At 40.7% G+C, this 15,019-nt stretch overlaps 1 protein-coding gene across 7 annotated transcripts in view; it reads right to left on the minus strand.

The window, feature by feature from the left end:
- Positions 1-15,019, minus strand: part of GSAP (gamma-secretase activating protein) — a 205,123-nt gene that overhangs the window by 63,220 nt on the left and 126,884 nt on the right. For all 7 annotated transcript variants that reach the window (XR_008420570.1, XM_053898187.1, XM_053898188.1 and 4 more), the window contains 5 exons: positions 14,743-14,799; positions 12,498-12,567; positions 12,119-12,172; positions 5,257-5,345; positions 1,137-1,206 (listed from right to left, as the gene is read on the minus strand). Coding sequence is in view for 6 of the 7 variants with exons in the window: in XM_053898187.1 (XP_053754162.1) it covers positions 1,137-1,206; positions 5,257-5,345; positions 12,119-12,172; positions 12,498-12,567; positions 14,743-14,799 (340 nt within the window). In the remaining variant the exon portion in view is untranslated. The remainder of the gene's footprint in view (positions 1-1,136; positions 1,207-5,256; positions 5,346-12,118; positions 12,173-12,497; positions 12,568-14,742; positions 14,800-15,019) is intronic.

Raw genomic sequence — 15,019 nt, forward strand, 5'->3', positions numbered from 1 at the left:
CACCTTTTTACACCTAACAGTGGTGAACGTTTATTTATAAAAGCAATGCAGATGAATCAACTGGCTGGAAAAATAGTATTATCACAGAGAGCAATTTCATAATATAAGTGCAAAACAAAACCCACCTTTCTCCAGCCTCTCTCCATAGTCTATTGCAAATCTAGCATTTACTCTGCTCCTCAATGTCAACAATGGATGAGACATTTAACCCTTCTGCTCCCCTGGGTTTCCTCAAATGTTGGCCTCCCCTGCACCATCAGTCTTATTTGGAGCTAACAGGGGTTCCTTTGGCAGGGTTTATCTCCAATTTCCAAATATCATATGAAAATATCATACGAAAATAATGGGGAGAAAACTCATTATACAAGATATTGGGGGGTATTTTTACAGGGATCAGTTTCACAATAAGAGAACTCTCAGCAATTTAGGTAGATTTGTGGATGGTCCCTTTCTCTCAGGAAGCAATCTAGAATTAGCCATACTTAACCTTCTGCCAGACTAGGTACAAAAATGGGAGACAGATAATTGGTCAAGAGCATAGAAAGTGAACATGAACCTAACACCCCCAGGCCTGTTCTTCCCATTATCAATCAGCAATTTCATTTTATAACATGAAAGATGGCTTACGAGGTAAGATCCACGAGTGGATTTTGTCCCTTCTCTGCTACCCTCCCCATCCAAAGTGAAAAAAACTTCATTAGAGGATGTCCCAATCTTATTTCAGGTAGAATGTGACCAAGTATGTGTCCTCAAATTCTACTATCAAATTCTACTGGCTTCTAATACCTTCCTCCTTCTCCATCCAAGGTGACAGATACCCTGAAGAAGGATGAACTAAAGAAGGTAAAAGTGACCTCCACAACTGGTCTACACTCTACCATGTGACAAACATGGAAATCCATGCATATAGGAGCCCATCATTCCTGGGATGGGAAACAGAGCAGAGCCTAAGGGGACCAGTGGGGCGAAAAGGAAAAGCCCTTCCACAGGAGTGCTAGATCTGAAATGAACATCAAAGGTCAGTTGGACCTTCAGCACTGGTGAGTGAACATCTAGAAGATTCAGTCAAGTCCCATACTTCACTAGGAGATGTGCCCTTCATGAAGTTTGTATATATCATCTAAAGATACACTTACATTTCTCTTCTGAAACCAGTAACAGATGGTTCTCTGGAAGGGGGTGACTTTCCACATGGGGGTAGAGAAACTATAAAAAGGAAATGAACCAAAATCATAAGCAAAGACTATCTTACTTACACAAATATTCCAAAAGTGTTTGATCACTGTACTACTACACAGCCTAGAAGGTACTGGGAACCACCGAATAGTTTGCAGACACACATTACAAATGGAAGCAAGGAGGAAAAAGAAACACTTTCAGGAGCTCAGTTTTCCAGGGGGAAATTGATGGCAGGCCAACATAATTCATTTAAACAGTAAGGCTAAAGTATAAGCTTATTTCTAGAGATGGTGCTTCCTATTTTGGAACGTGATTCTGAAGCTAATCAGCAACAATATAAACATCAGTACAGAAAGTTCTGTTTTGCAAGCACACAAAAAAGGGGTCAATACATCTGTTGTGCAATTAAATGTAGTATTTAATTTGACAACCAAGTAAATGTAGGCTTTCCTACAACTTCCAAAGTCCCACATCCAAAAGACAAAGCACAACGTAACACGGGACTTTCCAATGCAGAAGAGTGAGTCACGATGTGGCATGTGGTGGAGGATTTGCAAGCCTCAAATAATAGAATGACTGCCGTTGGGAAGAAAAGGCTCCATCCACCCTACTCCTCCTTCTCTATGCTCTCCCATATGGGTCAGCCCACAGGACAAAGCAGCCAGCCAGAAACAGCCTGATGTCATCAGCAGTGATAATGAGGGAAAAGGGGCCCTGGGATGACTCCAGTGACTTAATTCTTTCATCATCAAAAGGGTGACTATAAATCAGCAGTTTCATTTTGTAACATGAAAAACAGCTTACTAGATAGGATCCACCCGTGAATTTTGTTGTTTCCCTCCACAGTTCAAAGCATTATGAAAGAACATAGCCTTTTTATGTCCTTATTTTATAATCGGCAGCCTTTCTAAAGACTAGGAACATTTTTGACAAAATGTATTACCTGGTGTTCTAACTTTTCATGATGACAAAATGAAAATAGAACTGGCAATTTTTTTTTTAAGTTTATTTGTTTACTTTTGAGAGAAAGAGCACAAGCAGAGGAGGGTCAGGGAGAGAGGAAGACACAGAATCTGAAGCAGGCTCCAGGCTCCGAGCTCTCAGCTGAGAGTTCGATGCGGAGATGGAACTCACCAAAGGTGAGATCATGACCTGAGCCGAAGTTGGACACCTAATCAACTGAGCCACCCAGGCACCCCTAGAACTGGCAAAATTTTTTTAATTGTCCATAGTCAAGTTTCCTTTTTAGAATTGAAAAACAGAACATTAACGATACACCATTTTTCATGGCAAATCTTCAAAATTATAAAATAGTACTGTAGAATTCAGCTATGAAAATAATGTAGAACTTACTATGTCCTGATTTGTGAAATTGTGCACCTCAAACAGGAAACTGCCTGTCCTGGGGTTGAGGAGAAGCAAAGCTGAGTGACACCATACAGATAGCGGAAGAGCCAACACTCGGTGCCTCAAAACAAGGAAATATTCCTAGAGAAGATGATTCGGCCTCCCTTGGGACTACAGAGGTGGCCAAGGCGTACTTGCCTAGGGCTGTGACCTGGAGTATGATGCTGACAAGTTCTAAGCCTTTGCCTGGTGTTTGTGCCGCAATCAGTGAGAACATGATTTTAAAAGTTCCATTTAGGTGGTGGTGGTTTTCCTTTCTATTATGAGGCAGCCTTAGAGCAAGGCCTAGAAATGAGAATATAAATAGACTTCAGGGCACCTGGGGGGGCTCAGTCAGTTGAGCGTCTGCCTCTTGATTTCAGCTCAGGTCATGACTTCACAGTCTGAGACTGAGCTCCCGTGTCAGGCTCTGTGCTGGGCACGGAGCCTGCTTGAGATTCTCTCTCTCTCTCTCTTCCTCTGCCCCTCCCCTGCTTGCATGTGTGCTCATTCTCAAAAATAAAAAGAGACAGACAGACAGGTTTTAGACACAGCTCTATAAAAGCATGCAAGGTTTTTGTTTTCTTGCAGTTTGAGTAGAGGTCTATATAGATTACATCGTATTAGGGAAATATTTATCTTCACAGATATGGAGCTAGACTCTGATTATTAATACTCAGTTGGAAGATATGCACTATAGGTGGATATCTGGAGCCATTTGGAAGATGCAGGTCATGCTGGTAGGCGATTCTCCAAAGGTACCGGGTTGGGATCCAAACCCTAACCACTATTGTCCTGCTCAAGTTTCTCTGTGAAGGAGGTCAAGGCTGCACATACAGACTTGGGGAAATGTACTATCAGAGATCACCATGAATGTTTTGGTAAGGAAAGGGAGACAGATTTCAGGGCAAGACCAAATTCAGTGGACAATGAATGGCATTTCTCTAAAGGGGAGAAGGAGGGAAAAAGGGAGGTGGGGGGGTTGTCCTGGATGGAGGTTTGGAGGATTTTCTCCCTCCAGAAGCATAAGAATGAGGAGCAGGGAGCAGGGCTAGGCACAGAGATGGGTCCTCAAGACAAGTACGAGTTTTACCTCATTTGGGTGGGGACTTCCCCTTTGGCCTATGGATGCAGTCATGCATCATGTACTATTAATTGCTTTTAATTAAGATAAAATTTGCATAACAGAAAAATCACCTTTTTAACTGTTTTAAAGTATACAGTTCAGTAGTTGTTAATACATTCACAATGCTGTGCAACTACATACTTATAAAAATCCTTTCCCTCCTGTGCTCTAATTCCCTTTAGCTGCCCTAATCCTTCATTAGTATCTCCATCGCCTACTCAGCCCTGAGTGGACATGCTAAGGAAGCCAAGAACAGACCAAAAAAGGGAAGTGTGGTCTGCCCCATAGTCACCCCTGTACTGATGACAGTGTAAACATAGCAGCTTCCTGACGGAGGAGGAATACAGCCTAGGAGCTGGAAACAGGCAGTGGCCCCCAGTGAAGGACCTGGGGGGGGTGGAGATGGGAGAGAGGTCCCTCTCCTGACACATTGCAAGAGGGAGACCCAGTGGCTTGAGGCTGGGAGTAGGCAGGGGTGGGGGGGGAGCAACGAGAAGCAGAGAGTTCAGGTTACACGAGGAAGTTATGCTATAGCACTGCATGAACATGTACAGTCCACTGTCATCTGTGGTAGTCAGATCGCATGGAGTCACCACAAACACCGTATACTGAATGCTGAACCATTACTCCTAGGGGACATACAAGGACAGGCTCCTGCCTGGCCACAACATTTTTGTCAACGAATTAATACATAATTTTGTTTCGTGTGTATTCCTGTTTTTATAAAACACATTTAATATATATTGTTGATCCATTAGCATTAAACTCATGGTCAACAGCACTCATGCCCTAATGAAGCTAACCTAACCCACATATTCTCTCTATAAAGCATATGGCAGCCTTCTTGAGCTTAGGGACAGTAGCCAGCACTTTAGCACTATGCATGGGGGACATTTGAAAAGTGAAATCACCAACAAAAAGCTCAAAAATGTGAAAATCATGGCGCTAAATAGATCATAAAAATGACATTCATTTATAGGATAAGAACTCAATCAAGAAGGCAGTGTCTCGTTGTTCAACCTCAGCTGAGTGACAAATTTTTCACCACTTTCCACATGTCTGTAGATAACTGTGACGGCACCAAGAGTATTGACTTTGATGTCACAAATAGATTTTAGTGAGTAGGACAACTCACAAATTCAGAATGTGCTTGTAATGAATGTTGACTAGATCTGGTCCATCCACACTGTACCTACAGTGCTTCTGTACCATTTCATGGAGCTGACAAATTCAGTGATTTAGCCATTTAATCATGTGTACTCTGTCAACTATGTGAATACACCAAACAAACTTTTCTTTAAACTTACCTTAAATGTGTGTTGAGAGTATTTTATCATGTAAAAACATTATAAACCATGACATAACAGAGACAGAGGAACTAGGTTTGAGTTTTGATTTCCGTGTTTGCAAAAGGTGAGCTGATAATTCCAACCATACCCATCTACCAGATTGCTTTGAGGATTGAATGTGATAATGGGTGTGAAAACACTTGGTAAGCACCACTGCCTCTAGGTTTCACACCTTCTGATTAGTGAGATGAGTGATAAATGGACATGCTCGCTTACCTGCACCCAAATATAGCTATCCACTGCTTTTAGAACCTTCACATTGTTAACAGGATGGATTTCAACCAACAAAGTTAAACACTTTGATCCTACAAAGGAAAGGAGGCTTTTAGTAAGAAGATGAGAATGTCATTCATGATCTTCTCCATGTACGTCTGAACTTGGAAAATATAAACACGTTACCTGTTGTATTAGCTATTCAACCAGGAAAAGTAATTTTCTTAAAATTTACATTGACAGTTCTTAAAACCCACAACAGATAAAGAAAACCTCATGAAAGAGAAAGCAATACGCATTCATGAACAAGTGAGGAACAAGTTCTTGCCCACTCCTCAGCCACTTGGCACAGCTTCATAGGCCCTCTGAGTTTCTAAGTCTAAGCAAACACAACTCAATTCTCTATCACTCCAATTCTGCAGCACACTGGCAAATACTGCTTGTGTATGAAAATGTAAAGATATTTCTGAAGCATGAACATGTTACAGTTGAGAGTGCCTATTAAGAGGACAGGGGCTTGGCTTCCCTTGGGAAAGGTACTGGAACTGCCCTGATAAAGACCCACTTACTTCCTCAGTGTCACATTGTAGCAAATGTCCTAAAAGATAGCAATTAAAAGGGAAGTCCTTGGACACAGGCTACAATGGGATTACCACAGATATCTACATTTAGGCCAAAAGTTCCCCTCCCCTAAGACTAAACCTCAGAGAAGAAGGAGTTGTCTTATATCTGAGTTCTTATAAAGACTTAACTATTCTCTGATGCTTTTTCAATGACTTTATTTTGAAAAATAATATACAACTTGGAGACAGCACAGCAACCTGGAATTGAATCAGTGCCAGTTTTCACTATTTAAGTAACTAACCTGATAGCATTGCTTAGGAAAAACAACAACAACAAAAACAAAAAAAACAAACAAAAAAAACCCCCAAAACCCAAAAAGTCTTAGGTAGGGCGCCTGGGTGGCTCAGTTGGCTAGGTTAAGTGTCTGACTCTTGATTTCGGTTCAGGCCATGACCTCACGGTTCCTGGGGATCAAGCCCCGTGATGGGCTCTGCACTGACAGCCCAGGGTCTGCTTGGGATTTTCTCTCACCCTCTCTCTCTCTGCCCCTCTCCCACTCCTGCTCTTTCTCTCTCAAAAATAAATAAGTAAACATTTTTATTTTAAGGGAAAGAATGTGAAACAATTCCTGGGATATGGCCTCACAATTGCAAGGACTGGATATCTCTATAAACATGCTTTTTAAAGATTACTGAGAAAGCAAGACAGTGAGTTATTATGTGGGATCTGAAATATACAAGGACAGAACAAATGAAAATCAAATACTGTTTGGTCAATGGTACTTACAGCTTGGGATAAAAATTCCAGTGACACTGCGGCACCTGGGTGGCTTAGTCGGTTGGGCGTCCGACTGCGGCTCAGGTCATGATCTCATGGCTTGTGGGTTCGAACCCCACATTGGGCTCTGTGCAGCACAGAGCCTGAAGCCTGCTTCAGATTCTGTGTCTCCCTCTCTCTGCCTCTCCCCTGCTCGCACTCTCTCACTCAAGAATAAATAAATATATAAAAAACAAAACAAACAAAAATCCCAGTGAGACGATCATACACCAGTTCGAAAGAACTATACTTCTTTTTTTTTTTTTAATTTTTTTTTAACGTTTATTTATTTTTGAGACAGAGAGAGACAGAGCATGAGCAGGGGAGGGTCAGAGAGAGAGGGAGACACAGACTCTGAAACGGGCTCCAGGCTCTGAGCTGTCAGCACAGAGCCCGACGCGGGGCTCGAACTCACGAACCATGAGATCATGACCTGAGCCGAAGTCGGCGGCTTAACCGACTGAGCCACCCAGGCGCCCCGAAAGAACTATACTTCTAATAACTGGGACAGAGGTAAAGCTCAGGAGCTTTGGGAATCTGCTTGATCACTCAAAAAGAAAAAAAAAAGGGGGTTCTAGGAATAAGAAAAACATTGGTGCCAACGATACTTAAGAAAAATAGAAATGTTTTGTGAAATGTGACAATGAGAAAAAAACTATTTTCCTTATTATTTTATACGAAGTATGTATAACTAAGTAAATAAAGTAGTATAAGTTGACATTTGGCTATTTTATCTCTTGTCCTAAAAGTCTATATATTCCAATTTGGGGAACAAAAAAACCCCACCTTTTAAGGGGACATGTAGAGGATCCTACTCATTGCAAAAGTAAAGAATCACCTCACATTTGGATTTTTTGGCAGTGAATTTGATAACCAGCTATCAGCTAAATTCACTTGATTTTAAAATGGGAGGATTTTCAAGGACAGAAACTATCTTCCTACACGAATCTTTCCCTTCTTTAGGGCAGCCCAGACACTTAACTAATATAATCAGCATAATCATAAGAGTAATCGTGGAAAAGGAATTTCTCTCAATAACACACCATGTGCTTTCATGGTGTGATATGATGCACTCTGGATCAGGATTCTAGAGATATCAGCTCTAGTGTCAACTAGAAAGGATGAAGCTTTCAAGGCTTTAGTGCCTTGCTATTAAAAAAAAAAAAAACAAAAAACTACAGAATCAGATCATTTCCACAATCACTTTCAGTCATGAAATCCCATGATTCCATGAAGTACTTACAGTTGTCTTAAGAAGTTAGAGAATACCGATCTCAGGGGAGACTGGGAGGGCATCACTGAAGGGCAAGACGGATCCAGGCAGGATGTAGATATCACAGAAAGTAAAGACAGCAAGATCAAAAGTGACAACTTGGATGGACCTTGAGGGCGTTGTGTTAAGTGAAATCAGTCAGAAAAAGACACTGTATGGTATCTGTTATGTGTGGACTCTTGGAAAGAGAGAAAAAGAAACATGCGCATAGATACAGAGAACAAATTAGCAGTTACAAGAGGTGGGGGGTTGGGGTGGAGAATGGGAGAAATAAGTGAACTGTTCTGTCTTTTTAGCTTAAATAAATTGAACAAAAATTGAAAAAAAAATAAAAGCATAGGGATAGGCATGGCATGGGGAGGATAGAGTGGGCAAAAGAACCTGGTGAAGACATATGCTGTGAAAATTCTAGTATTTTTAAAGATGTGATCATTTAACTTCACTAGAGGTGCACCAAACTTTAAAGACTGACAAGGTTGGTAAAGGCCAGTAGGGCATGGTTCTGAAGCAGCTCTGGTTACTGGAGCTCTTGAACCAAAGCACAGCTCCAGGGAACATCCACAGCACTCAACTATCTATAATGACGCAGGGGACCCCAGGAGAGTCTCAGTGGCCAACACATGTGGACACCCCAATAGCTGCCCAGGGGGAATCTACTGTGCCTTGGGGCAAATGCAATTCCACAGGGGAGGGTGAAGGGGGGAGCTAGGCCCTTTAATTCTTTTCTTTCCCTAAATCTTTTTTATTTATTATTTTTTTAATGTTTGCTTATTTTTGAGAGAGACACACACAGAGTGTGAGTGGGGAAGGAGCAGAGAAAGAGAAAGAGAGAAAGAGAGAGACAGAATCCGAAGCAGGCTCCAGGCTCTGAGCTGATGGAACAAAGCCCGATGCGGGGCTCAAACCCATGAACGGTGAGATCATGACCTGAGCCAAAGTCAGAAGCTCAACCACCTGAGCCACTCAGGCTCCCTATCTTCTTCTTCTTCTTCTTCTTTTTTTTTTTTTTTCAAGTAAGCTTGACCCAACATGGGCCTTGCATTCATGACCCTGAGATCAGAAGTCACATGTTCTACTGACTGCCAGGCATCTCTTTTTTCCCTCTTTTCCAAACAAAACATTAACTCTGCCATGGCCACAGCCAACAAGAGAAGCACTATTGATAAAAACTGTGCTGTAAAATATGTGGACCAAAGAACCCTGTATTGTTCATAGGAAAGATGTGACAGTTTGTCTCACTTACAATGGAAAAATCCCATAAGCAACAGAGTGTTAAACAACACCTCCAGGCAAACCACATTTTATAATTGAATGGCTTATCAGGTCATTCATGGACAAATAAAATAAGGCTTTCCAAAATAACTGTTCAAAGGGCAAAACATTATAATAGATTCTACAGTGCTTTCTGGTTACATCATTTCTAAACTCTTAACTGAACGAAGATCTCATAAGGGTCTCCATGATCTGTCTGTACTTTGGCCCCGTTTTCCTCTGGCCTTAGTTCCTACTGATTTGCCCCTTTTCATTCAGCCTCACTGACCTCACTATCCTTTTTTTTTTTTTCTCCCCTTTTAACCTCCTCACTGTCCTTGATCAGCAAATCCATCAAGTACACTCTGGCCTCAGGACCTTTGTGCTGGCTGTGGTCACAGCCAGAAATGTGCTTTCCCCACAGCCATGTGCTTGCTCCCTCCCTTCTTTCAGATCTCTGCTTAAATACTCATCTAATAGTATTTCCTAGCATCATCCCTCAAATAAACTAATTTCATTCAAATACTTGCCTCAGACTCTACTTTGGGGGGAAAACCCAAACCAAGACAAGAAATAATTTCAGGGGCCAGGATCACTTTAGCCCTGAGGGCTGGCGTGAGGGAGTGGGCAGCATGAAACAGGAAGAAGAGTCTACCACTGTAAGGAACCCAATCCAATTTGTGACCACTGTGGGATTTGAGCTGCATGCAGCGTGCCCTCAGAATAATCCACTTAAGGGATGGAAAGAAGAGTATTTATCCTTCAGCTCCTTGGCCCCTGGTTGGTCATGGCTTATGCTACTGGGAATCCTTTCCAGCCATGCTTCCAGGTGGCACACATGTAGGTAGCAAACAGAATTTCCCAAGGGCTCTGGGCACAAAGCAAGAAGCAGGTAGAGCAGCAGAGTTAAGGCACTGTCTGTCGAATTACGTTTGTGGGGAGCTGGTTCTTACCATGGCAGCTGGCATGAAAGGTGAGCTGAGAAGATATAAAGCATGAGGTAGCCAATACGATAACTAACAACGTTCATTTTAGTATTTTTAAAGATGCAATCAGATGATCTCACCAGAAGTGCACCAAACTTCAAGAGTAAGCGTATCCGAATAGGATTTAATTTAATAAAATTTACAGTAAAGTTGGTCTGAAAGTGCATTTTGTAATGTACATAATCGCCACTGTTCTGCATGACAATCAAGCACAGATGGTAAACATCAAGTGAAGAATATAGGTTCTACTGGTTTACCAGCATAATAAAGAATTCCAGAGGCAAATAGGAATAGGGGCCAAAAAGAACAGGGAGGCACAGGGAGCTAATCGAAGGATGTGTAGAGATGCCCAGGCTTGTGATTGGGAGAAGCACAAGAGACGAGGCCTTTCTCTTCTTAAGTAAAGGAGATTGAGGTCATATGCCTTTGTTTTAGGGTCAGGACACCAATGTCTTAGATCCTATTTCACTTAAACTAGTCCAGTTCCATCAGTTCTGAAGTGAGCATTGCACTTCATTCTAAGAGGAGCAGAGGATGTGAAGAGGGGGACATGGCACTCAAGAGGTAAGGTGGCTGTTGTGGTTCTCCGTGTAACAAGGCAGGAGGGAAGGCAAGGATGGTATAGATCATCAGATAGATGATGAGGTTTCCAGGTGAGCCTCCTGCCCAGCAGCATCTCCCATAATCTCTCTGCCAAGGTCCCTGAGAAGATCCCATCCAGACTTGACTCTGCTTCCCTTGACCCTCTAAGCTGACTCTGTGGGAACCCAGGACTGCCTCATAAGCCCCACGGGGAAGGAAGGTGCAAGAAGTTTTTCCATCACATACAACCACAGAAGAACACATCTGAGTGGGAACTATGCTAACAAAAGGAGCTTAAGCCCCGAATAAACACAACAGATGGGAAGCGCTGCAGGATGGGAATAGTAAGGGACTGAAATGAGAACTTGACCAGAGATTGAAAAATGGTGGTAGTCCATGGGCTACATCAGCCACAGGTGGTTATCACTGCCTGAGCAGAATTTTTAAAAAAATATTTGAGCCAAAATTTAAAATAAAATTTTAGGGGCACCTGGGTGGCTCAGTCAGTTAAATGTTCAACTTTGGCTCAGGTCATGATCTCGCGGTTCATGTATTGGAGCCCTGCGTCTGGCTCTGTGCTGACAGCTCAGAGCCTGAAGCCTGCTTCAGCTTCTGTGTCTCCCTCTCTCTCTGCCCCTCCCCTGCTCACGCTCTGTCTCTCAAACATGAATAAACGTTAAAATTTTTTTGATTAAATTAAAATTTTACATAAAGGTCCATACTTCTCTTGATAAATTGAAAAGCTGCTCCCACAGGGATTACTGCCGTCCTTTGAAGATGAGACCCATGCCCCAGGGGGCACTCCACCCACCATTAGTCTCTATAGCTCACCATGGCAATTGCCACACCTCTCTTGCATAACATTGCATTCCCAGCATCAAACACAGTGCCTGACCCACTGCAGGCACTTCTTTGTTGAGTTCTGGACAGATGGATGACACATAATGTTAAAAAGAAGGGGGGAGTATCACATAGATAATAAACTACAAAGTGACCTTGGCAAATGGGAATTTTTATTTAGAATTGGTGGACTACTCATAGTGTATTATGTACTGCTCAATAGTTCACCAGATGTTAAGAACAAAAATGCATTCTTGAAGGAATATCAACCCTTTAAAAGCCCAGCCATTTACACCAGCTTCTGAACCATAGGATTCTAGTGTGTCCTCAGTGTTTATTTAGTCTGCAGGTACTAAATGCCTTTTTAATACTTCTACTATTCACTGTTACATTATTTTCTGTATTTTCTTGTTCTCTTGAAAAAAGTAAAAAAAAACCATTTTCATGACCTTTGCCTTTTCATTCTGAGATAAAGCTATTTGTAAAGATGTTTGAAATGTGACTTAGTTAATAAATCTTCATCTTTCAATAGACACTAAAAACTATGTCATACCTGGTTGAAGCTCATTCTTTCTTCCTTCTTTAGTAGAATGAACTAAACTCGCAGCTAATGGAAAAAGAAAAAAATAATCCATTAGCAAGTGATCCATGCAGTGGCTGGTTAAAGTTTACCATTTTAGACCTGAAATAAGTGAAGGCTCAAAAAATCTGTCAGTGGATGATAAAGGTAATGCAGAATGAAGTCTTTTTTTTTTCTTTTTTTTTGTAGGTGGATTCCACAGATTTTTTATTTCAAAATTAATCTCCCAGGAGCATCTCCTCCCAGAAAATCATTGTTATAGAATAGTCAAATATAGCAAAAGTCCAATACTTTGAAACTCAACAAATGTAGTTTAGTTCTTGACATGTAGCAATAAAAGAGTCCAACTTACCCAGCAAAGTTCTATCACTATTGACAGAACAGCTGACAACGTGCAAGTCTTTTTCAAATGTATAGAGATGCTGTTAAAACAAAATTATTTTTTAATTTGGAGTTTTGTGTTAAATAACAATTATAGAATTCAAATTCCCATTTAGCTCTGAAACAGGTGTCATGGTGGCAAGACCTTTTATTAAAGAACCATCAATGAACCAGTTTATCCATACTGAGAAGCTTCAGATTATTTTTTTTTAACTTTTTATCTATTTTTGAGAGACAGAGAGGGACAGAGTGAGAGAGGGGGAAAGGTAGGGAGGGAGAGAGACACAGAATCCCAGGCAGGCTCTAGGCTCTGAGCTGTCAGCACAGAGCCTGATGTAGGGCTCAAACTCACAGACCGCGAGATCATGACCTGAGACAAAGTCGGACACTTAACTGACTGAGCCACCCAGGTGCCCCTCAGATTATTTTTTAAGAAAAAGTCTGCAATCATAGACCAGAGTTGGCACTGAAGCTTAACCATGAGACAACATGACCAAGTGGTTAAGAGTTTAAACCTTGGAGCCAGGTTAAACACAGGATCAAATTCTGACTGTGCCACTTACTAGCTGTGTGACTTTAGACAATCTCTATCAGTAAAATAAAAATCGTAATACCTATTTCATGAAATCCTTAGAAGGATCAAGTGAGATGATCCATTCAAAGCACTTATTATAATGTCTGCCACCCATAATAAGCATTCAGATGTCAGCTCTTATAATTATTGAGACAAGTAAAGTTTTAACCAAATTGTCTAACTATGATATCATTAACTAAGGCTAAGACAGAATCACAAGAGCATCTCCTCTAAGACTCTCATATTCAGAGCCTTGGCAAAGTAATCTTCTGTTTTTATTTAATCTTTATTTTTTAAAAAATTTTCTTGCTGTTTGAACAAGCAAGATTCCATTTCCTTATTAAATATTAAAGAAAATGAAAATGGTCATACAGGAGGAGGATATGACATGCAGATTTAGGAAATAAAGACAATTGTAGTTATATTAGGCAAACTCTCTTACAATACACTGAGAAGGTAAGAAAAGATCAAGAGTCTTAGACCTCAGGAGAGAACAGGCTAAGAGAAACAACACATGGCAGGAGTACTAGGAAAGTAATTAGTACCTATAGATACAAAAAGTACCAAGAATACACTAAAACCCTATGGCCAGAAGTTGAAAAATGTTGAGAAGTCACTAAACGCTTGATTAGAAAAAGTGGACTTTGAGTGAATAAGAAGGCTCTCAATTCATTTCAGACATTTTGGTCTCTTTTGACTCTTGCTCTGAGGGATTCTAAGTTATAAGTAAGAAGAATTATGGTTGTACACACTTAATTTTTAGTGTTTTACCTTTTTAATTATAAAATAACACGAGTATAGTCTCAGTGTTTAAAACACACAGACACCATCAAATAAAAAGTCAAAGCTCCCTGCTATGCTCACCCAGTACGAACTACCTTCCAAAAGGAAACATGTTTTTATTTACTCGCTAGGCTTGCAGATCTTTTTAAATGAATATATGTTTATGCATATGTATTCATACTTTCTTGAAAGTTTTTTTAAACATAAATGAAATGTATTATTCTGGCAATTTGCTTTTTTCAGGTAATAGTATGTTTAGAGAACCTTCTGTGCCAGGGTACATTTCTAGACTTCCTGGTCCCTTAATATTTGTAAGTTGCTTTTACATAGGCACAAAGGGACCCCATTGTATTTACACTGAGAGTTAGGTAAGCCTGTCACGTCAACCATTGCTCTAGGTGGGTGGTTTGAGGAAAAATTAAGAAAAGGAGGCTGCGTTCTATACCTGGATGTTTAAGAAGTAAGAGAAGTGAAGGTTAAGGAGAAGAACACAGAGCCAGAGGTCAATATGAGATCCTAAACTTGTGAGAGCACACACACAAATCTCAGGAAGGCATTGGACTTCCTACATTCCTATGGAATATTGGATAATTGATTTGAGCCAATTTTGCTTAAATCTCAAAGGACTAAGAAACCTCAGGTAATGTTTTGGTCCAGGAGTTCTTGCACTTCATTCATTCATTCATTCATTCATTTTTCAAGATAATGGTCCAAGAGATGGTAAAAGGGAGGAGGCAAAAAAATTTTTTAGAAAATGAAATGAGAATATGTATCTAGAAAAAGGAGGCAGAAAGAAGTAAAAATCTCTAAAAACAATAAAGTAACTAATGAGTTATCTATGAATTATAGTAATTTTTACCTCATTTTGTCTGGTCTGGGAGTCATATAATCCAAAGAAGACATTTCCCTTATTGTCCTTAAAAAAATTAACCAGATATTTATTATATACCATTGTTCAGGAAGTTAGGATGTTGTTAGTCTTAAACCTGCAATAATTCAATCAATATTAGCAATTAGCACTCTAAAGGTAGCATGTCAGAAAGGGACCAAACCTGTTTCAACTAGTAATAGGGGCTCAAAGAGTGAAATGAATGAAGAGTGTACAGTTTGGTGAGTCTGGGGGACCCAGACTGGGG

The sequence above is a fragment of the Panthera pardus genome, unplaced genomic scaffold (assembly GCF_024362965.1).
Source record: "Panthera pardus isolate Hobbes unplaced genomic scaffold, ASM2436296v1 HiC_scaffold_8, whole genome shotgun sequence".
Classification (NCBI taxonomy): domain Eukaryota; kingdom Metazoa; phylum Chordata; class Mammalia; order Carnivora; family Felidae; genus Panthera; species Panthera pardus.